The following is a 24,653-nucleotide window of genomic DNA, read 5'->3' as shown; positions in this document are numbered from 1 at the left end:
AACATTTCATTATTAAAATAAACAAAACATAATAATAATCTTTAGATTTATCTGTTACATCTCAGGTTGCTATGGTGGCCAGTTTGTCAACAAATAATTAATTTTGAAGATATTTGGTGGATATGGTTTATAGAAAAATAAGTTATTCCCAACACACTAGAAGTAAAGTTTAAAGACCTTCGGAAAAAAATTACAATGAACTTTAACGTTGATGATCCTCTAGCGGGGATTTTAAGCGATGGCAGTGATGACAGTTTTTTTGATGACGATATATTGGGTAAGAAAAAGCCACAAAAGAAAAATGAATCTAGCATGTCGGAAAAGAAAAATACTTTTTTTGAGTTGGGAGACCAAAAATTACAAACCAATTTGTCTAAAAGTAAGGATCTAGTTGGAGACAAAAGTTTACAGAAAGATGCTCCTATTGAAGAAAAGTCAAAACCTGATACTTTGAAAGCAACCTCTCCAGCGCCTTTTAAGAGAACAGTTTCAAAAGAATCAATATTTCAACCAAAAGACGTTAGCAAATCTCCTGCTAAGCCAAAACTTGCCACAAGTGCTGATAGTGTTCTTAATGATTTAGGGATTCACTCAAAGAAAGATACTATTAAATCGTCAGAAAAGGGGAAAAGTTCACAATCATTACTGGACGATATTTTAGGTGGTTCAATAAATAAAACAGGTGGTTCAAACCAAACCACAAAGCCTACAACAGTGGTGAAAAAACAGCAATTTGATTTAGATACATTTTTGGATTCAGAATCCAAACAAACTGGTTCGTCCACTGCCAAAACTGAAATACAAAAACCAATGCTAAATAAAAAAACCGAAAACGTAAAAGAAGTAGACAAGTCGAAGAAAAAGAAGTCAACCGATGACTGGCTTGGAATTTTTCAAGAAAAAGACAGTTTAATGGAAGAAGAAGAAGAAGAAGATAATGTGCCTGCTTGGTTAGGAGGTGGTGGACAAAAGAAAAAGAAAAATACTAAGGAGCCTAAAATAGAAACTCAGCAAATTGAGGAAGAGGAGAAGGAAGATCCTAAAACTACAGAGCAAGCTCCCAAAATTAGTACTAATGTAGAAAATCACATTCAAAATGTAACAACAAATGTCTCGAACATAGATGTTAGTCAAGAGGATGTAACAATGCAAGGGACAGCCCTTTATTTACAGCAACAAGAATCGCAGTTAATGGTAGCGTTGCAGTTAAAAGCCCAGGATGAAAAGTTAGCCGCCATGCAGAGTAAGATAGAAATTTACCGTTATTTTTAACTTAGCCTTTCTTTTTATAAAAGTTTCCAATTTTGATTCAAAATAACTAGAAATTATAAGCTGAAATGAATTTGTATAGGTTTTTATTCGATTGGCATATTAATAATAATTTTTCGATAACAATATACGTAGTGCGACAGAAAGAAAGTCAACGAGTGCAGCGTGAGTCAGTACTTGCACAACACGAGCAACTCGATGCAATGTTGCGGAGACAAGCTGATCAACGGAAGCAAATGCAGGCAATTATAGCTGTTCACCAGGAACGCATCACTCAGAGGATTAAGGTAAAACTATTTTGGGAGTTTAGCTCGATTTACTATTTAAGAAAAAGTCTAGATATTTGATAGGATCGACATCGACGATCGATTTTTCATACAGTGATCTGAACTAATTTGAATTAAATTTGATCAAGCAATTAAAAAAATGATAGAATTAAAATTCCGAACGAGAATACTTTAAAGTTTAAAGGCATTTTGTGAATTTAACGCAGGATTTGTTAGGTGATGCTAAAACTGATAATGAGGAAACACAAGAAGATACTAACGAATATGAGGGAGCAGAACGTAAAGAAAGTCCATTCGCAAAAGAAAGAAAACAATTACTGCAACTCGTGCAGTCTTTACAGGATAATCACGATAAGGAGATCGATTTAATGGAAACATCATACAGGTATTGTACCTGAAAATATATGAAAAAATATAAAATTAAAAGTAATCTCAAATATTCACACTTTTTTTCTTACGATTAGACGTCAACTTGCATTCTTAGAAGTTTCTTTTCATCAATCAGAGGAAAGAATGAAAGAAGAAAGTGAAAAGGTCGTTAGATTTTATTCAGAGAAAATTACTTGGTTAGACGAACATCACCAACTGTATAAGAAGATGTGCGAGGAGAACTTGAATTCGCTCACGGAGCGTCATAAGGCTGAGAATGATATGCTGAGACAACAGCATTTGGAAAATATAAAAACATTACAAGAACATCACGCTTCGCTAATGGAGAATATGAAGTAATTTTTTTAACATATTTCAGTCTTAATGTCTTGAAAACGCTTGAATCGTAATTAACATTATTAAATTCAATTATAAAGTTTTTAACTGTTTCGAGAGAGCGAGAAATTCTAACGATATTCCAATATGGACGAATACCAACAATAAGCTTTTTAATATTTTTATATTTTTTATGTTCCTTGTATGTCCCACGTTGGGCGACATTTTACGATTTCAATGATTAAATAGTTTTTTTTTTATAGGAATGCAGTAAAACAAGAACAAGTTCTTATAAGAGATTCTGCAAGTTTTTCGGTAGATCTGCAAGATTTGTTAACGCAAGTAAAAGATGGAAATATAAAGTGTACTCAGTTGTATGATAAAGTTGAATTATTGTCACAAAACAGTCAAAAGGATTCCGATAGGAGTTTACAGATTCGAGAGACGCAGATTTCAGGTACAATTAAATCTGATGTTTGTAAGTTTTATGAATAAATTGCATTGAATTTAATTGGAATATTGTTATAGATATGATTCAACAATTAAAGATTGAGCGAGAAAATTTTGAAAAGGAGAAATCGGCGAGTAAGGAAATGGTAAACATGTTGGAAGCAAGACTCAAACAAATGACATCGGTAATATTATATTTTTTGCGTATGTCAGTTAATATAAAATAAAATACTACACCCTATCAGTTATGTAGTCATCTCAGGCATTTATATCCCTATCTACATTTTTAAAGTTACTTCTCTGCAGCTCCTATAATAATTAGGTGCGGCAAAGATGTGACTTAAGACCTCTTATTATACGTATAGATTTGTACATGTCTGTATGGTATGTTACCACCTACTCAACATATTATTGTTATGTTATGGTTTGCATGGCGTGTGGGCCATAATTTTTACTTCAGTTCGAAAAAAACATAACATCGTAGTGCTAATTGCCTTTCAGTGCTAATATCTATGGTCAGTAGTGCATACTTACCATCAGATATCCCATTTACCAGCCTATCTACTTATTTTAAATGAAATATAGTATCTCTTTTCAATGGCTAGATGATAGAAGAAGAATCAATATCGTTACGTCAAAAGAAAATGGAATTTGAATTCGAAAAGGCAACATTCAGCAAACAGACGGAATTTGCAAAGAACATATTAAAGAAACAGGATGAGGAAATTAAGGTGAAATAATTAATGAGCGAGTCATAAATTGTGTTCGTTTACGGCAAGTTTTGGAAGTACACTTTAAATATTTATTACTTATACGTTAATACTATGAATCATTATTCAATAAATAATAAATGTGATTAATTCATTTCGATTCGTTAATCTAGATGATGAAAGATGAAATACAAAAGGAATATCGAGAGAAAATATCCAGAATAGAGGAGGAGAAGGCAAAGTCGTTAAAGGAGAGCGCTTCAGTTGCCAAAGAGAAAGCTTCGATACAGAGCTTGAAACTGGAACTTGAGGTAACCGCAGTAGAAAACAAAATTAAAATTAAATTATTTTAGGGCTAATTTTTTTCTATATATAAATAAGCAAGGACGTAATTGTTCAGTCCCATTTTCACAACTTTCTATTTGTTTATTTATCTATTGACAAGCTTAAACATAAAAGATAATTAAACATAAAAATAAGAAACATAAAAATTTTATTAAACTAGGTATTGCAATGCCAGGATTTCCTAGCTTCCCAAAATATATAATTTAACGAAAACACTAAGACATTTATGACCTCGACAATCCGTAATCCTGATTATGGCTTAGTATTCTTTTTTTTTTTTTTTGATCCCAATGTAAGTGGCTGAAGCACTTGTGTTATGGAAATCAGAAGTAACGACGGTACCACAAACACCCAGACCCAAGACAACATAGAAAACTAATGGTAATCTACATTGACTCGGCCGGGAATCGAACCCGGGACCTCGGAGTGGCGTACCCATGAAAACCGGTGTACACACCACTCGACCATGGAGGTCGTCATGTATAGATAATATGAGCACAGTAATATAAATGCTATGTAATAATTTGATACAAATTGTGTTTTACAAGAAAATGAAAGCTGAGCTACAAGCACAGTTGGAAGAGACGTCAGAGGAGAGGTCAAAGTTGAACTCACAGAAACAAGAATTGCAAATCGAGGAGCAAAGAGTTTTTTCAAAGTATGTCATCTTACTCCGTTCATAATTTACTACTTAGTAATATTTGAATAACAGTTCCTTTTTAAATAACTTCTACATTTTTTCTTTAACAGAAGTAGAGATTTAGACCTGCTCGCTAAAACGGCGATGGAAAAACAATCCCAAGCCGACAAAAAGTACTCGGAGGCAGAGTTTCTTCAACGAAAATACGAAGATAGAATACGAAGGATACAAGAACACGTCGTATCATTGAATACGAGAGAAAAGCAAATAGCCAAAGAAAAAGTCGCGCTATCGAGAGAGAGACTCAGTTTGCACAACGAGAGAAAGGAGATCGAGGGCAGGCAGCAGTGCTCCCTGTGCAGGACCTCGCAGTACACGGAAAATGCATACGTACCCTCGTACATGCCAGTGTCGAGGGGTTACAGGAATATGAGCTCTCCCGTTAATGTCATAGAGGCGGAAATGGCACAACTGATGGGTCGAGTCAGGCAGGACGTGATCGATGCTCGTGAAGATGTGCGTCAAGAATCTGGGGCTTTTAAGGTGAGTTCGTTGTATGTTACGCACTCAATATTCCCAAACATATCGGAGAGATAGTCGATTTTTGTGTCAGAAAAACCACTGCAGCATTTACGAAATAGTGAAGAAAGTAGTTGCTGCACCAATTAAAAGTCACGTGAAGCACATATGAACAATTTTCGTGTCGTTGATTGTGTTGATATATTAAATCGGCATATTATAACAATATCACAATAGGCAAAGCGAAAAATAAATTGTAAATTTTTGTAATCAGTTTATTTTATGAGTTTAAAAATGGTTATTTACTAACGAAAGTAGAAAATAATACTTAATTTAATCAAAAATCCATAAATACAAATGCATTTTTTCAAGCATTTGTCACGTGACACAAAACGCTCCTGATTGGCCGGGCGATGAAGTCATTTTCTTGTAAACTTTGCTTTTCTAATTTATGTACCACTGATTAAAATACAGGAAAGTGACGTCACCGACCCCGTTGCAGCGCCATATTGTCCAAGTAGCGTTTTTGCGCGCTTTTTAAATATGGAACTTTTAATATGATATTTTTCGGCAAATATGTACTAGAAATAGAAAACACAACTTTTACTGGGTTGCTTAACTTCTACCAAATATTATAAAAGAGATTTTAAAAAACAGTCAAATAGCCTATTGTTCGAATTTTCAGTCATATATACTGTGTTGATTTTATTTTATTTTTAACTTTTGTTGGTATATCCAAAAATGAAAATGCGATCTAGCTAAATACCTAGATACGAGCCATCTCTTATCATGCTGCTTATACTGGTTAACCAAGACCCCTCGCTTGCAAATCCTGTTTTGAGAAACAAACAAAACTTCGGAATCTTATCGATACTATTACCAAAATTTGGTAACCCAATGGTGGATATACACACCCCACTTTCCCATAGGCAGATAAATTGGCGATACACAAAAATTTAACCAAATTGAAATAATATTCCAACTAATATTAAAGTTTTAAAATATTTTTAGGACTATATGGATCCCAAATTGATGATGTTGCGCTTAGACGTTCAACAAGTTATTGGCAATTTGGATCTGAGCAAGAAAGATGACACCGAAAGAAAAGAAAACGAAGGACCATAAAAGCAGTATAGTACGACACAACTTAGATGTAGCATTGCCGATGCTATTAAATTAAATTAAAAACCGATCACATCCGAATTGAGTACATACGCTATCCCAAATTATCAATATTTATTTCTCATGGGAATATGATCTTTGCACAAACATAATAACTTGTAATATCATATGACCTAATATATTCGTCAATTTGACGCGTCTATTTACATGCACTTGCTTTCTCTGACGCGTGAATCTATAGCGACGAATAGCGTCGAATGGCGCGATAGGGAGCTATTTCTATTGGTTGTGTAAATCGGCAGTAATCGGTTTTATTTTCATTCCATTGCATTTTCCGATGCTACATCTAATTTGTGTCTTACTATACCTATTTACTACTTTTTTTCTACATTATAAGCGAAGAATGTGTTTTGTGATGCAAGAGGTTTTACAGGTAAATAAAAGACTGAAATTATATATTAGAATTGTTTCATTTTATTTACTTTGACGATTATAACAATATTATTTTCTTATTTTTTCATCATATTAATCGTGTTATCAAAATGTACACAAAGGTCTAGGCTATTCTTAAATATAATATCTCATTGTAAAAATAGGTACAATTTTAACTATTTATATAATATATATTAAGAAATACATATATTTAAATGGCTTCATACATTCATACAATCGTTAATTATAATATTGATGAGGTTTCTTGCATCGAAACATTCTACCAACATTGAAATAAAACGATATATAACGGATTTTAAAAACATACGTTTGCGACTTTCGTCGTTTGTTACAGAAAAAAAAAATTAAAATGTTTTTTTAATACAATCATAATGGAGATAGTTTTAAGTAATACCTACATCCAGTCTTTGCAATTGATTTTAGGTAGTACATTAACAATATGGACGGCCTGGCCTCGTATAATCTAACTACTCTCGAACTAGACTTAAAATAAAAAAAAAACCTATTTTATCAATATCGCTGGACTAAACGCAAATTCTCGTAATGAGGAACAATGTTTATCTATAATGTAATCTAACTTTACACTATTTACATTCGATTATTATTATTAATATTAATAATTGTTAACAATCTTATATTATAGGTATAATATCATTTTATATTAGGCCATACATAAATTATATTGCTAAGATATATTTATTCAATTAAAAACTTAGATAGGATTTATTGTATTATTCAATTAATTATATTTATATATAAATATAATTAATCTGGTGATAAAATATACTAATTAAAAACGTTTTTTTAATTTTTAATAATTTTATCACAGCTCTATCGTCTGATTGCAAATTACCGAAAAAAATAATTTAATTAATAATTATTAGAAGGAATATTTATAAAATATAGTTACATTATTTTATTGCATTTTTTTTTATAAATTATTATTTATGAAATGGACTGAAAAGATTTATGAAATGGCAACACAATGGTTCAATAGACTTTTTTGTTGAGGATATAAATATCTGAATGGTTAAGTAGGTTAAGTTTCTTAAGTAGTAAAGCTAAATCTAGAGCTCAGTAAGAAGTTTTAATAACAAACCTTTTTGTTATTTAAACCTTTTTTTTTTTAAGAAAGTGCTCTAAGGGAAACTATGAAATGTTATCAGGTGTTATGATTTAACATCTGGTTTCTGATATTTGACTTCCAATAACTGAGGGTAGTTTTCTACAATTGAAAGTAGAATTCCATCGATATAGTTTCTTAGTTGAACGTTTACATCTTGCTGTTCCTTTAAAGCCTTTTGCAGCTGAAAAATAAAGATAAAATATATTAATTAAAGTGTATACACAAAATCACAATGATGTTCTAGTAAACAGATATGTTATTGACGCGCAAAAAGTGAAGACTAGAAAACGTCCTAATTGGGACGTTTGCCTTTAGTCGTTTTCATTATAATTATGCCAGTAATACGTTATAATACATCATAATTATGTAGTAATACGTCTTGCGTAATTAAAACATCTAGTTATCCCTTTTACTTATTGTTTTTATTAAGCTATCCTTTTAACTTGTAACGAAATGCAAAATAAACGGTCCCCGGCGCGGCACACTTTTTTCTGTTGTTTAGTATGGGTATAACATATCTGTTTATTAGAATATCATTGCAAAATAAGGTATATCAAGTAAAAGGTGTGCGAGAAAATGGATGTGTGGCTTGGATCATGCGGGTTTTGATGAGATGTTTCTTACAAAATAATTATATTCTACAAATTAATACTCCATAAAGTTTGAAAAAGGTACAAATAACTTATTCGTACTCCACTAGGTATAAGAGCATTTTTCTAAAGGTGTAAAGTAACATGCTATTTATTTATTTTTATTTATCTTATACTAAGATAAACTATAAATGTATAGTACGACACAAATTAGATGTAGCATCGGAAAATGAAATGCAATGAAAATAAAACCGATTATTGCTGATTTAAACAACCAATAGAAATAGCTCCCCATCGCGCGATTCGACGCTATTCGTCGCTATAAATTCACGCGTCAGAGAAAGCAAGTGCATGTAAATCGACGCGTCAAATTGACGAATATATTAGGTTATATGATATTACAAGTTATTACTTTTGTGCAGAGATCATATTCGCATGAAAAATAAATATTGATAATTTGGGATAGCGTACTCAATTCGGATGTGATCGGTTTTACGAATTTTGCCGATGCGACATCTAAGTTGTGTCGTACTATAGTTGTTTGTGGTATCACAAAGATAATCTTTGTTTATGATATATAATATATGAGTGAGTTTTTGTTGAGCTAATCACCAAACGGATGTCTTAATAGCCAACGTTTGTCGCAATTCTCGCCAATTTTATGATCGTCGAGCCAACAATTAAACGTATTATGAATTCCGCAGTGACTTATTGCGTTGTAATGTATCATTCAAACGTTTATTCATTGATGTTTTTATTAAATTGTAAGTACTTAGTTTAAATAATACGTCCTTTCTGGCTATGCATGCTCTATTATATAATATATCTAAAAACCCTGTAAATATTCCACTGTTTGACAAAAGCCTCTCCCGATGAGATAAAGATGTCTACTTTCATGCAATATGATTTAAACTACAAACGATTTTGGTTTTTGTCAATGAACCTGAGCCAAAATGAAATTCCTTATTAAATATAAAAGCATTAGTTATTATTATCAATTCTAAAAACTATACAATTTAATTTGAGTTAAAGTTATTTATATAAAAATAGGTCGTTTAATTATAATCTAATTGTAATAAAATGCTTTTATACCCAGTAGGTATAGAGATATTTGATGTAAGCATGTTTTATAATACTAGACATGCAGTCAGGCGAGGTACAGGACATGCACACGTTAGTGTAAATGGCGTACCTTTTCCAACTCTATGCTGTGATCTGTGTGTGTGCTACCAACGAGCTGCAAAAACGCATATATATCAATTTATACCTGCATCGCAAATAATAATGTAACGAGGCCAGAAGCGAAGCGATATGAAATTAAATTATAATTTTTTTTATGTGGCAATATTGAACTATGTAATTTAAGGTTTTATAACATTAGTAATGTTCCCGAAAAATTGTAAAATAAAATATTATGATAAACAAAATAGAAATGTGTATTATTATGATGACTTATTAGTTCGTAGGTCATAGTTACATTCCTGCCATTTTGATTTCAGTTGGTATTGTGTTATTTGTCTTTCCAATTATCAATGAATGCAAGCGATATTCTCTTATCCAAATAGTATGTTATGATATGCGTGCCTACCTCGTGATCGCTCATTTGCGACAGTTCGTGTGCGAGGGAGTTAGTGGCGACCAGCGGCCCGCTTACTCCGTCGAGCAAACTGCGGCCCTCCTCCACGCCGCGAGTGAGGATTTGCGCTTGCAATTCCTCTTGCGCTTCCGTCAGAGCTGGAATTAATACGATACATTGTTATTGAGAAAAATTGCCACTTTTATTGGATATCAAAAAATGTTAAGACACTTTTTTCTCTCTAAAAATTGTACTCATAGTTATGATGAGACACAAATCAAAAGTATTTCTAAACAACTCTACAGTTAACTGAATAGCAGAGATGGCCCAGTGGTTAGAACGCGTGCATCATAACCGATGATTGCGGGTTCAATTAAGCACATGAATCAGTGGGCCTGGGCCCACTGATTCATGTGCTTAATTTGTCTTTATAATTCATCACGTGCTCAGCGGTGAAGGAAAACATCGCGAGGAAACCTGCATGTGACAATCATAGAAATTCTGCCACATGTGTATTCCACCAACCTGCATTGGAACAGCGTGGTGGAATATGTTGCAAACCCTCTCCTTAATGGAAGAAGAGGCCTTATCTCAGCAGTGGGAATTTACTGTTGTTTGTAATTGAAAGGAAAATTGGTATTGGAGACAAATGGAACCGACTCCAAGCAAAAGATATATATAGGTAGCTGGGATGTTACTTACATTTGTTCTGCGTGCGCAGCAGCAGCAGCTCCTGCCGCAGCTCGTGCAGGCGCGGGTCGGGCGGCGGCGGCGGCGCGGCGCGCAGGGCCCGCAGCTCGAGCTGCGCGGCGGCCAGCTGCGCACGCGCCGCGTCCGCCGCCTCGCGCTCGCGCCGCTCCGCGTCCCGCGCCGCGCCCAGCTGCGCCGCCAGCTCGCCCGCCGCCTCCTGCGCCTCGCGCGCGCTCCGCGTGCCCGTCTCCGCGTTGGCGCGCAACGTCTCCGCCACGCCCCGCAATCTGCCGACCTACAATCACAGATTACATTTCAATGAGTTTGATTGACTTTTGATTGACTACCTCCGTGGTCGAGTGGTGTGTACACCGGTTTTCATGGGTACGCTACTCTTGAGGTCCCGGGTTCGATTCCCGGCCGAGTCAATGTAGATTATCATTAGTTTTCTATGTTGTCTTGGGTCTGGGTGTTTGTGCTACCATCGTTACTTCTGATTTTCCATAACACAAGTGCTTTAGCTACTTACATTGGGATCATTTTTTTTTAAAAAAAAAAAAAAATTGTTCCACCAGTTTCATATATAAGTATAGTACGAGACAACTTAGATGTAGCATCGGCAAAATTCGTAAAACCGATCACATCCGAATTGAGTACGCTATACCAAATTATCAATATTCATTTCTCATGCGAATATGATCTTTGCACAAACGTAATAACTTGTAATATCATATGCGTCAATTTGACGCGTCGATTTACATGCACTTGCTTTCTCTGACGCGTGAATCTATAGCGACGAATAGCCTCGAATGGCGCGATCGGGAGCTATTTCTATTGGTTGTGTAAATCGACAGTAATCGGTTTTATTTTCATTCCACTGCATTTTCCGATGCTACATCTAATTTGTGTCATACTATACACATTTATATTCATTAATACACTATTAAGCGGCTTACTATATTATCAGGGAAGTAGGACAGATATCGAAAATAATATTATTAATCTTATCTAATCGAATCTGATAAAATATGAATGAATCAGTTTTATGTTTATTTGATGTACGATTATTGTTAAGTCATTTCATTAATTAATTATTATGATAGTGTTATCTTTTGAATATATAATTTATATAACTAATTTCACCTCACTAAATGTTAATAATGTTTGTTATATTGGAATAAAAGTCGTACCTCTTGCTTAAGATGCGACGCCTCGGATTCAGCGGCGGCGAGGCGGTCGTTCAGCGCCGCGAGTTGCGCGTCCCGGTCGCGCTCGACGCGCGAGATCGCGTCTCGGCATCGCTTCTGTTCCTCTGCTATGCGCTCCTCACATCTACACTCGATCTAAAATTCACCACGTATACATTAGGTACACGCATAGGAATATAGGAAACACGCATCATTTCACGTATATTCATTAAAATTTTAGTTGCGTTCATAAGGAAGGTTATCAGCGCGACCTTTTTTTTGAGTGTTTGTCGATATCGATATTAATGACTATATATTATAATGAGTAGATTATAAGTTCAAGGGTGGTTTGATAAAGATAAAAATCACCAATTAAATTGGAAAACTGGAGAAATCGACGCTAACTATACCTGATTAGATATTTTAAATATTTAATGAAACAAATAAGAGTAAGCAAAATTAGCAAAGACAAAAAGAAATCATTAACGCTAATCTTTCTCCACGAATGAGTCTATAAAGAAAAATATTTGAATAATTTACCAATATTTAATAATAGCATTAATTAGAAGGCTTTAATTGCTGTATAACATCGTAGAATTAATAAACTAATGTAATTTAGTCTGTTTCGCATGATTAATTTATACAGGCCAACCGTCCACCGAGCTAACAGCAGTAAGTCGCGATTATAGCTTAACTAAGTAAAATATTGCTATACAAAAAGATTTTTTTTTTTTTACTATAATTAAAAATAAATATAAATATGATAGTTAAAGTATTGTTATTTAATATAAACGATTCGGATTACAATTACATATTTTTATCGAAATCGCACACATGTTTCGGAAGACCTATCTTACATATCGTCATGGAACGGACATTTCGAAATTAAAACTTATTAATAACAATAAGTTGAACCCTTAGCTAATTACCTCTCGTATCTGCTCGTCCAACATGTGTACACGCGCTTGCAACACTGCGTTGTCGGCCTTTGCGCGTGCGTACCTCTCATCGGCCGTGCTCTGCGTGTCGGCGAGTGTGGTCACTTGTTGCTGTAACAGCTGGACCTGAGAAACAGGGATTTGATGATTATTATCACTGTTGTATGTAATATAAAATGCACCACAATTGAGTCGAGATGGCCCATTGGTTAGAACGCGTGCATCTTAACCGATGATTGCGGGTTCAAACCCAGGCAAGCACCGCTGTTTCATGTTCTTAATTTGTCTTTATAATTCATCTCGTGCTCAGCGGTGAAGGAAAGCATCGTGAGGAAACCTGCATGTGACAAATTTCATAGAAATTCTGCCACATGTGTATTCTACCAACCCGTATTGGAACAGCGTGGTGGAATATGTTCCAAACCTTCTCCTCAAAGGGAGAGGAGGCCTTTAGCCCAGCAGTGGGAATTTACAGGCTGTTGCTGCTGTTGTATGTAATCATTTGTAATTAGTTGCCAGTAATGCTACTATATATAGGCATATTTTTTAAACACATCCTATGCAATGTTTCGATGTATTTCACCGACAAAACTCATTTCGACACATCGTTAAATGTTTTTCTGAACAAGTGTTATTGTTTTTAATAAAAAATAATAGCAGAGGCCCACTCTCCGGGCCGTTTTGCCCTTCCCGAAATCCGGTTCTAGAGAATAGTCTGTCGGGTCGAAGTCTAGAGTCTAGACCTTATAAAATATTCAACATTCCTATGCTAATGGTATTTTAGCGTTTATTATACAATGCCTAACTCAATCTACAATTAATATTTTAGGTACCTATTGAAGAGGGCCAAAGTAAGGAATTGGACGGGCTACCAAGCAGGATATATTAATTTAAATAGTTGTATTTAACTAACATGGCTTTGTATTTTTTAAATGTTGAAAAAGAGTAACTACTGAGTTTCTTGACGATTATTCTCGGTAGAATCTACTTTCCGAACCAATGGTAGCTTCACTTAATTGTAAAATGACAATTCAAAAGTGCTTGTAAAAGCCTACTTGAATAAAGTTTATTTTGATTTTGATTTTACATCTCGTGTAAATCACAAACAGCAAATATTAACAGAAATTCATAGATATATTTCGCAATTGAACGTGACCAGGCTGACACCAGGCCGTCCAACTGAGGTATAAGTTGCACAAATGCATAAAAGTTGCATAAAATTTTATAATCCAATAATTATATAATTATATTTATTGTTTATATAGAAACATTAAATAAGTTTAAAATACTCACAGGAAGTTCGTGCACGTAATTTCACATTAAGTTGTTTATTGCAAATGAAACGAGTCTTACGAACTATTCGCATCTGACTAAAACTAATTCGTTCCTGTCCTTGAATACTTCTACGAAATCGAGTGCGACTGGAAATAATCGATCTCTTGGACCATTTTTTTTTACAATTTAATTTAAGTGATTGACAGTGTGGTATATGTATCTACTTATAATATCCAGTACAATCTTTGACCACTTTTTACAATTTTTCCTTATACCAATGAATGTTAAGCAACTTAATTTTGAATTTGACTCAAATCAAACTTTACCTTTGTATACTTTTTAAATTGTTTATTTCTTATTTCTTTATAATGTAGGAGTTAAGTCTGTTTATGTAACAAAATAATGTCATTAGCACACTGCTATTGTTTGAAAGAACTTTCTTGTAAATGCTATTTCTTCATTTGCATTGACAAATTCAATACTCCCTACATTTTTTACTCAATACAAATTAATTGCATACTTATTATTTGACTATATGTTACGTCATAAGTATTTTCAATAGATTTCGCGGGAAATTAACACAATACGTATTAAATGGCGAAATATATTTTTTAGTAATTATTTCCTTACACAATTTATGAGAGATTATCATTTATTGAATTATACGTATTCTAGACTGGATTCTACTGATTGTTATTATTAGTGTTAGGAATTGGTTAATGATTGAAATTTACGATATTATTGAAAACGATCATTATTAAGTATAGGCTCTCGATTATCTATTGTAAGTAGTAAATATTTATTATGAACATATTACTTTTGACTAGTATACAAATAACATACATATGTATATTTAGTAGTTCTCACTCAATATATGTATAACTCAATATTATTTAAAAAACAGATACTATAGCTATCACAAAATTAAATAATACATTGATAGAAATAATACTAAAAACCTCACTTAACCTAAATATAAGATAGGCGACAATAAGCAATACATTCATGGATACACAAGAAAATTGTAAGTTTTTATTACATTGCAATGGTTTTAATGGGAATCAGAGCTGCTACGTGAATTAATTTCTTTTTCTAACGAGATGTTTCGTTAAGGATCTTTTATATAATTAGTTAGTTTGATAACATTTCCGTGATGCTGAGTCACTTTATACATACTAGTTTTCGCGCGCGGTTTCGCTCGCATTTACAGGGGTTGGTTTATATGTATCAGGCAAAATAAGTAGGCTACGTCCTTCCTGTGAGTTCAAGTTTGCTTCACACCAAATTTCATCAAATTCGGTTCATTTTCTTTGGTTTGGTCTTGAAAGAGCGTCAGACAGACAGACAGACAGACAGAGTTACTTTCACATTTATATTATTATATAGTATATATAGTAAAGGAGATAGATAATACATCAATACGCGCATATAATTCCGTACAGAGGTGCTAAACCGAACTTAATTCGTAAAACCGTCTCAAGCACAGTGTAACTGTTCCAATCGATATTTTAGTTAGGTACTTCAAAAGATATAAGCTTTTAAGCTATAAATGAAGAGTAATGTGGCACACATATACATATATGTATGTATGTCGTGTGGCACACAGCCGTGACTAATGTTGACGTCAAAGGAACCTAACGACAAACAGGAAGGATCGTTTAGAGTTTAGACTCTTGGGAACGGAGAGCAATGAACGCTCGTTGTATATAATGAATGAGACAGATGTTGGGAACTAACAGATGAATGCGGAGCCTGTTTACGTCTAAACGTTTTATGGTTTCGTTTTATTACGGTTCTGTAAATAATAAAGGCATTTCTAATATGGAGATTAAAACATAGTTTCAACAATTTTTATTTATTCGTTTCAGATTATAATGCAAACGTATATATCATATATATAAGTTAATTGTTTATACTCATATTATAAATGCGAAAGTAACTCGAAACCGAAATTGATTATAATATTTTAGATAAAGCAAGCTGGAACCCCGTAGAATATAGGCTCCTTTTTATACCAAAACTACCAACTTGCAATGAGAGCAAAGTCGCGACCCCGACTCGACGACATTATATGTATGTGAGATTTACGACATTTCTATTGCATATAATAGGTAGAGTACTAATATACTAGGCTTGGGTGTTGTAGTCGTTAAAATACTTTATTTATTTTAATGATTACAGTCGGTGCTTTTCAATTTGTAGAGATCCTTTTTAAATTTAAAAAAAGGAGGTTATTAGTTCGACACTTATGTATGATGACCCATTTAGGCTTCCAAGCATGTGCCAAATTCGTAAGTGTATATTTGTATGTTTGTTTGTCCACGAATTTCTTGAAAACTAAAAATCTTATTGAAATGATAATTTTTAATCTAAGCTAGGCACACTTCAACTTAGGGAACAGTGTAAGTTTCATTAAAATCGGTCTAGTAGTTTCATGGATATATATTTTATTATTTTTAGTTAACTACACTTTTTGTTTTTAATTTTTTTAAAGTCGGTTTAATTTTTTTATTGAAATATTATGTATAATAAAAACTAAGTCATAAATGCACTCAAGTGCGACTTGCTGTCATAGACTTTACTCTGATTGAGAAAAAAATTATTCGAATGTCGCCAGCTGTATAAATAATTAAAATTGATCACACGCCAAGCGTGAATCATTTCTTTTAACAGGTTTCGTTGTATATTATAGCGGTACGCAATGCGATATAATTTTATATCTGTGAAAGTGAGTTGCGTTTGAAAAAATCGAGGAACCCGCTAGTGCCGGCTCAGGTAGACATAGCTGATCGATAAAATACACTTTGAGATATCTACTTTCACCTTTATCGATATTAACTTTGAGTCCCATTGAGCAAAATTAATTAAAAATTAAAACAGAGACATATTCATTAAAATGATTAAATATTAACTGTGTAGAATAGTGATTATTGTATTTATATTATTGCAGAGGAATTAATGTCCTTTTCCAAGAAGACTGTTAGGTATAGACGTAAATACGGACACCCATAGTTATTGACGCTGTAAGAAATATTTACCATTCTCTATATGATGGTTTTATTTTCCTTGTTCCTGCTTTTACACTGGCTTAGTCTCAAATATATTTTTTATATATGACGTCTTTGAGATTAATACTATTAAGACCAATAACTATTGGAATTTATACATTGATGTATTTTTATAACACCTCTCCTTATTACTTCCATTGGTCAAAGAATGGCCGAATCATTTTTTGTCTGATGATCGGCATTGCGATTCAAGGGGGAAATGCTGCTGGCATTCTTGACATCATTCCACGTGGTTTATTTACATATTAATAAGGCGTTCATGCACATAATTCTTATTTAAATAAGCATATTACATTTTTATGGAGATTTACCGCTGCAATACATTAAGGTGTTATCTTTCAACTGATCGATATGACAATATAAGAGGACAGTGTCTTCCGAGTTTTGCTTGCATGTTATAATTCAAGAAGAAAAAAAAATAGGTGTGAGTGGAGGATGACATGTATCAGATGAGTGGAGATAGAAGTTAATGAAGGAGAGATGAATACAAATAAATGCAACAGAGGCATTACAAGTGTGATAAGATTAAATATCATTCCGCTCCACCGGGCATAGATTAGATGCAATAACAAGCGGATTTTTTTGTAATATTCTTTATTTGAATTAATTAAAAAAAAATAGTGTCCGCATAATAAATTAATAAGACAGCGTCACTCGGGGAAATCGAAAAGCAAGTATTTCACGTTTACAATAATATTATTATGGAAATAGATTCAGTAGCAATTACTCTAGATATTATAGAATAATAGAATTGCGTGTTCGCCTCGAAACTAGATGAGCATTGAACCGCTCTCCGATGAGCGTCGCAAGCGCAAGTCATTAGAATACCATTAAAGTTAAAATAGAATCACTTTTCCCTTTTGATTAGTAAATTAAGAGGTAATTATTTTTTTATCTACTATACGATGATATATCTGATCACAATTTAGTATTTTTTAGGAAAATTGTGAAGGTTTATTTGTTTTCAACGCAAAAAACATTGTAGAAGTATTACTTAATATAAAAAACATTGTTCGTTTCAGCAGTAAGCACACACGACTGTTATTTCTTTATTAGAAGTTTCCATTAGTCACTTTCGTATGAAAGTAAAATTAATTTTAAATTACGACACATCGAAGTCATTACAAAACTACTTTATAATGTTATATTGAAAAGTGAAGTCTATGTCCACAGACGGACTGATATTGCTGAAAATAATCGTTGGAGCTTGTATTTTTGTGAATTATTTCATTAACTATTAAACAAAAAAGAAAATAATCATAATATCTATGTAACAAAGTTTTAATTTTATAGTAAATCATATTATAATTAAAATATAATTGTGCGAAGCTATGAATAATATAATACCGTTAAATTTGAAATTAAAACAATAACGGCGAAACATTAAAACAATAATCTTGTTAAAAATAAGCGATAACCTTTGCAGTTGAACTAATGTGGACAGAATTATCTCAGCGCTTAATGAGTGTTTGAGATCACTGTATGCTTGTATTTACCTAATTTCAAACAAACACAAAGAAGTGTTTTGTTATTTATTATGACGCGTGAACAAATAATACAATGCCTTTGATTTTTTTTTTTATATAAAATGTTAACTTAATTAAGATATTTTAAAAAGTTATCAAGGTAACTATTTAAAAAAATAACTCATTGACTAACCTTAATAATTTTAGCGCCTAAATAATAATCGAACTGTTTAGGTTGAATAGTTCTGTTGAAGCATAATTTGTATTTTTAAAAAAATCTAAACGAAAACTTTTTAATTCTAATAAAATCTATACTCACATCAAAATAAAAATAAAAACACTTTCAATGGACATGAAGGCTTATATTTTTATAGGAATGCAAACGTAAACATGTTTTTGAGATTTGCAAGTTTGTTCAGACAAGAATAAGTCAAATTATGATTGTTATCGCTAAACGCAATCCATAGGCACTCGGGCTGAATAGTTCGCGCTCGTGACTTCCAAGAGCGGAGCATTTTCTTCGTCCAAGCCGTCTTACAACTTTCCAGTGTTACCAGCTTTACATATACGGATATTTATTACTTGACGTTCAATTACTGTCGCGAGTGAATGTTTTCAGATGTGATGGAAATGAAAGCAAACAGCGAATGAACGATAACAAATAAGGTGAAATTCGATCATGTTTGAACAATATGATCTTACAGTTTTGTCTCGCGGTTTGACCCACGTTGATATTTTGATTATACAATATAAATGCTGTTTTGTATACGATGTCTATTTGTGTATAGTCTGACATATTAGGTAACGATTATGGTAATCGGGTGCCACTAACAAATTGACACTAGAAAATCGAAATCAAATAGAAACATTATCGTTCAGCTGATCCTTTTCTAATACAACGATCGGAATATTATCGAAATCGCGTCATAGTTGATATAAATAAGTAGAATTGGTTTCAATTTAGGATGAATTCGACTTTTATTTTTGGGAGTATCCGAATAGAATAGGACGTATCATAATCGTAATGTGTTAATAGATCATGTCCGGCCGTTTGTTCTGAATCGTAGCATAAAGTTAAGAAGCTCTAGCGAAATATCACTAATTAATTAAGAAACCTCAGAAGCGGTAACTTGTAATTTGCTGGGTTACTTATAGGTGTAGATATTCTCTAAGAATGTATTTTACGAAACTCCATCCCTAAAGGTTTCCGTTTTATTCTTGGAAGTTTTATAAATTTTGGGCAGGTAAAGCCACAGATTTAGTTATTATGATAGGTTGTTTTATATCTTACTGATAGTTCCAGAGATTAATTTGTATGTTGATAAGAGAGATTGAAATATGACGCGGATTGAGTTTAGAAGGATATAAAATTACTCTGCGGATTGTGTATTTCGTCACAGTGCGGTGCAGTTGAAATTGACGTATAAGCTATTATTCGTATACTACTTACGTTAACCGAATAATTAATTATTGGCATTCAATTCGAGAAAATACATTCGATTCCCTTAGTATTTTGAAAGTATTATCAGTAGGTGAAGTTTGATCCTAAAGTGAAAAATTATCATCATAGTAGATTCCAATAAAATTTACATAAGAAAATAAAATCTGATGATATATAACAACATTTCCTAATAAATTTATCAAATTCATAAAACACTATAAATATATCATATAACATTTCCATCGACCAAAATTATTCATGGGCTACACAAATATTTTCGAAAAGCAGGTATCTGGAAAATTGCTCATGTGTAAAATTGTCAAACAAGAGCAATATATAACGGTCAATGATCACACAAACCACGTATATAATTAGATTTTTGGATATCTTACATGTTAAATAAATTGAATACCATATTGGATTTACAGTTTTCTACGTAACGTTTGAACCATTTTTTTCCAGACGCATAAGGATTGATTGAATTCGATCACGCATGAGTTGTAAGCGATTTAATATTTACGGAATATTGTTACAAATGTATTTCCGAATGACCCAGCAACACGATACATATAAGTCAAACGAACCCGATGACCGGAGCAACGAATCGATATGCAGTCATCGCGGTACTAACGGTCGTGCAACCGTTGCGTTGTCCGTATACAATTACTATGCGAAATTTAAAAAAAAGCACAATTATACTACACATAGTATTAAGGTCATCAGCCTAAACAATTTGCTTGGATTCGACAGAAGGTTAGTAGGAGTTAGAGCATTATATATTCGTGTAAGTTGTTTGTTAATGCTACATTATAAATATTTACAAACAAACAATTTTTACCTCTTTTATAATTAAGTATAGATAAATGCGATTGTTCAGTTGATTAATGATAAGTATATTATATACCTATATCGAATAATAAATCAATGTTTTAAACAACTATTAGTCAATTTGATTTTAAATATAAATAAAAAATGACGATCACCTATTTATAAATTTTGTAATAACGAAACAAAATATTTTTAATATAAGTAATTTTATTCAATAAATTGATTAATGATTAATCAAACTGATATTGTAGAATGTATTGTTGAAAAGTAAACTTATTATATCATCCTTGTTCACAAGATTGTTTAGGTCACGTTACATAAATGTTCGAATTGTAGTAGAGGGAAGGCGGATATGCAAATCGACCCGATAGCGAGTATTTACACCGACACGTATAGACACAGAGATCATATTTGTGCCCGCTTGTAAACAGGCATTGTTAGAGACATGACTTACAGCAACAATACTTTGCCAACATGGATTCCTAGTTTTTGTTTGTCGTGCCCATTACTTGTCTTATCTACGCTGGCTCAAGCCAGACTGAAAGACTGTTTTTACCAGAAGACAATACAAACTAAAACCTTTGTAAATGCATATACAACGCATTTATAAAAGGTACATTTTACATTAATGAGTCTTGAAGCAACCAAAACAATTGTTAAAACTTATTTACAGAACGTATATGAACTGTTAGTATACAACTATTTGTAATAGATGACAAGCACATACACACATATATTTGCTGGCGATATTATTGACCTTTGATCGACGATGTCTATATCCAAAAACAAAGATAAATTATACGTACTACTTGACAAGAAGAAACGAATTGTCAATTGTCTTAATTTTAAATAAGCACTAAAACTCTTTCTTAAAAAGGAGGACGTCTTTAGTTTGTAATTATTTGAAATAATATGCAGTAATAATTATAAATATTGACTTCAATGACATATTTACTTTCTTCATCGCGGCCTCTATTCTGGCGCTAGAATAATCGAGATCACTGCGTAGGTCTCAGGTCATAAAAAGTCTCTGCGGTCACCAACCCGTCTGAAAATCGTGTTGACTAAGGTAAATCCCCCTAAGTTGTAAATTAAATCCATCAGCTCTATCAATGTACTATCTATCAAAAAAATATTTTGTTTGGTTTTTTGAAGTAGATTCCCGAGATCGATAATGTCATTCAAATAACTTCTCGCTTTAGACTTATCACAGGCGTCATCAATACCAATCTTTACATATGTATCGCGAACGAATCCGATCTGTTAGATTCTAATTTAACTTTCTGCTGTATTTTTTCTTGGCATTAAGAGCAGGGATGTCCAGTTGTCTGAACACGTAAATCTTAACCAATGATTCCAGTTAAAATCCCAGGGAATGAATTATGTGCTGCAGTATGGAGGTTTTAGTTCCAAAACTTCTAAAAAAAAATCGCAAGTTCAGCAGTGAAATACAAACCTACTTAAAAAAAGTTTATGGATCAACATACCTCAATCACATTTATAAAATATCTGACACATATTGTTGATTTATTAGGATAATCATTATTAGACAAAGTGATAATAATATAATATTTCTGGCCGAATTTCGGTTCAGTTAGATCAGTTCAGCTTATCTTTAGAAGTCAACAGTGTAGGAGATTTATTTATTGGAATAGTTACAAAATCAACTTATCAGTAAAGTTTTAAGTGATACTTTGAAGGTTGTTGTTGGGTTTTTTAGTGTGTTGTTGACATAAAAGTACTCTCTATTGATTTATTCTTTCATTCTTATCATCTGATGGGACTGGAAACCAACTCGACAGGAAAGAAATCGGGCCTAGGATGAACAGCTTTACGTGCCTAATTTGAAACAGTGCAAGGCTTGTACATTGGAAGCGCTGCGCATTCTCTAATAGAAAATTACCCGACTTTAATTGACAGGTTTCGAACTCAGTAGGAAGAGTACACTAAGGATCTGTAGCCTTACAATCTAATAGCTAGACGACTAGAACAACGACGCAGATGCAACAGACAAAGAGATTAAATACAGGAAGGATAATTTTCTTGGCCTGATTATTGTAACCGATATACATTATGACGTGATAAGACCCTGGCACAGTTTTTAATTAAAATTAACAAGCATAAAAATGTAGACTATTGTAAGCTATTAATAAGTTGTTTCATTTTATTTGTAGTCATACATTTCAATAAACTTTTAGCTAATTGCGACTTCAAGATAATCATAGTAAGAGCATACATGTAAAATATTTATACTCTTGATTCAATATGTCTTCCTTATTATTGTATTGTCTATGAATTATAAAACGATTGCGTTATGGAACATAGTACAGATTTTAATCTTCTATATTATGTTAATATTCTCGTGGCCAATCAGCTCTCCGATGATCGTTAATCATAGAAATTTCTACTAAACGATATGCAAAGCAGATGAGTAGAAAGAGGGTGCGACAACAAATTCTTAATTAGCAATTCTTAAAACTTTCTATAATATCTGCATCGAACATTTAATACGTAACACGAACAACATACGCTACCAATGCGTCGTTAGTTATGCGAAGCAAAACCGAGTATTCTTCTAATGTCAAATTGTTTCACTTAATAAGTTGAATGTACGTTCAAATAGATAAAACAATATTTTCGGCTATTCAATTATTTATTTTTATGTTAAAATGTTTGCTATATACGAACTTACTGTAACATGACAGTTCAACGGCTTTTGTTATTTAAAACTTCCCATTGAAGTTATTCAAACCATTATTTGCTTTTAATGAAAAAAAATATTGTTAAATTCCAAATACTATTAACAGCTTGTTTTGACGTTTTCAAAGTGCGATCTGTTGATATATATTATGATGGTTATGGATTTTAAAACAATGGTTTTTTTCTGTCATATTAAGATAAAAAACTGAGGACTGAGGACTACCGAGGGATATAGAAAATCTCAAATGAAAATCTAGTCGAACCAAGACTGATAGTTATGTTTGTTTATGTTTAGAATTCGATTTAGATACGAACGCCAGTGATGAAGTCACGCTCTATCCTAGATGACTAAGATACACAGATAAGAAAGACTGCTATAGGGATAATCAACGTAATATTATGGTAATAAGTTTATTATTAAAATATTATTGTTGAATCTTTTTGATTGCTGTATCTTTGTCAATAGTTGGGTTTTGTTCGAGCGTTAAAATGATATATTTATTTAAACAACTTATAAATAAATTTAGTACAAGTAGGAAACTGATAAGTCTTGACAAGATAGTAGCTAGTATCGATAGTGATTTCAGGATTAGATAAATCTTGTTTGTTCAACGTATTACGTACATCACAAAAATATCGTACATTTTCAATTTAATAAAATATTGTTTATAGCTCAAATTTACTGGTAACAAACGTTTATACATACTAAATATTCATATATACGCAAATAGTAATGTAGAAACTTGTACCAACATACTTAAAATTATATAAACTTGAAGTTCGCATGCTATGGTCCTGCGGAATTGAAAATGCGTCAAAAAGTTCCCACACGACTATGGATCTTATGGCTAAAGGATTATAAAAGATAATTGTATGCAGGACTGACAGATTTGTTTATAGCTATCGTAGGCAGAGTGTAGGAGATCGCGTGACATTCGTAAAATATCGCGATGGTACCAGCAGGTCGAAGAGCGGAGACGTCGCGCTTCAATCAACCGAAAAAAAAAAATATACTTTTGTTTTCTATAGTTTGGTTCACAGTTACGATTGTTTAAACTAAACTTGATTTATCCAAGAATAACTTTTAGCTTACTTAGTCAAGAAGATATAAATAGAAGACACTCATACCGTTGGTGAATTAACATTGATTAAAATAATGGTAATTACAGGGGCACTGAATCAAATTCCAGCAAAAGTATCATACGTATGTATGATACACAATTGACGTTGATGGGAAATCGTTTATGATTCAAATAAGGACAAATATT

At 32.8% G+C, this 24,653-nt stretch overlaps 3 protein-coding genes across 7 annotated transcripts in view; 2 read left to right on the top strand and 1 right to left on the bottom strand.

Moving 5' to 3' along the window:
• Nucleotides 1–59: 59 nt before the first annotated feature.
• LOC124536390 (protein gar2-like) lies at nt 60–913 on the top strand. Its single transcript, XM_047112921.1, has 2 exons — nt 60–834; nt 899–913. The coding sequence occupies exons 1-2, from the start codon at nt 196–198 to the stop codon at nt 911–913; spliced, it is 654 nt and encodes a 217-aa protein (XP_046968877.1). The 5' UTR covers nt 60–195.
• Nucleotides 870–6,071, top strand: LOC124536284 (fas-binding factor 1 homolog). Its single transcript, XM_047112797.1, has 11 exons — nt 870–1,243; nt 1,405–1,556; nt 1,763–1,941; nt 2,021–2,281; nt 2,525–2,718; nt 2,790–2,896; nt 3,317–3,442; nt 3,595–3,732; nt 4,315–4,424; nt 4,517–4,949; nt 5,937–6,071. The coding sequence occupies exons 1-11, from the start codon at nt 913–915 to the stop codon at nt 6,048–6,050; spliced, it is 2,145 nt and encodes a 714-aa protein (XP_046968753.1). The 5' UTR covers nt 870–912; the 3' UTR covers nt 6,051–6,071.
• A 1,236-nt stretch (nt 6,072–7,307) lies between these two features.
• Nucleotides 7,308–24,653, bottom strand: part of LOC124536059 (rab11 family-interacting protein 4A) — a 79,917-nt gene continuing 62,571 nt past the window's right edge. For 4 of the 5 annotated variants that reach the window (XM_047112482.1, XM_047112483.1, XM_047112479.1 and 1 more), the window contains 6 exons: nt 12,599–12,733; nt 11,673–11,825; nt 10,495–10,777; nt 9,805–9,950; nt 9,409–9,453; nt 7,308–7,807 (listed from right to left, as the gene is read on the bottom strand). In XM_047112482.1, coding sequence (XP_046968438.1) covers nt 7,670–7,807; nt 9,409–9,453; nt 9,805–9,950; nt 10,495–10,777; nt 11,673–11,825; nt 12,599–12,733 — 900 coding nt within the window. In that variant the 3' untranslated portion in view covers nt 7,308–7,669. The remainder of the gene's footprint in view (nt 7,808–9,408; nt 9,454–9,804; nt 9,951–10,494; nt 10,778–11,672; nt 11,826–12,598; nt 12,734–24,653) is intronic. The other variant, XM_047112480.1, reaches the window with a different exon arrangement.

The sequence above is a fragment of the Vanessa cardui genome, chromosome 16, assembly GCF_905220365.1.
Source record: "Vanessa cardui chromosome 16, ilVanCard2.1, whole genome shotgun sequence".
NCBI lineage: Eukaryota > Metazoa > Arthropoda > Insecta > Lepidoptera > Nymphalidae > Vanessa > Vanessa cardui.
This window is presented reverse-complemented; position numbering and strand designations above follow the sequence as displayed.

Excerpts from the sequence above, each read along its gene's own strand:
- LOC124536390 (XM_047112921.1), top strand. The coding sequence starts at position 196 with ATGAACTTTAACGTTGATGATCCTCTAGCGGGGATTTTAAGCGATGGC.
- LOC124536284 (XM_047112797.1), top strand. The coding sequence starts at position 913 with ATGGAAGAAGAAGAAGAAGAAGATAATGTGCCTGCTTGGTTAGGAGGT. Across the intron at positions 1,244-1,404 it reads AAAGTTAGCCGCCATGCAGA|TGCGACAGAAAGAAAGTCAA; the intron begins GTAAGATAGAAA and ends CAATATACGTAG. Across the intron at positions 2,282-2,524 it reads TCGCTAATGGAGAATATGAA|GAATGCAGTAAAACAAGAAC; the intron begins GTAATTTTTTTA and ends TTTTTTTTATAG.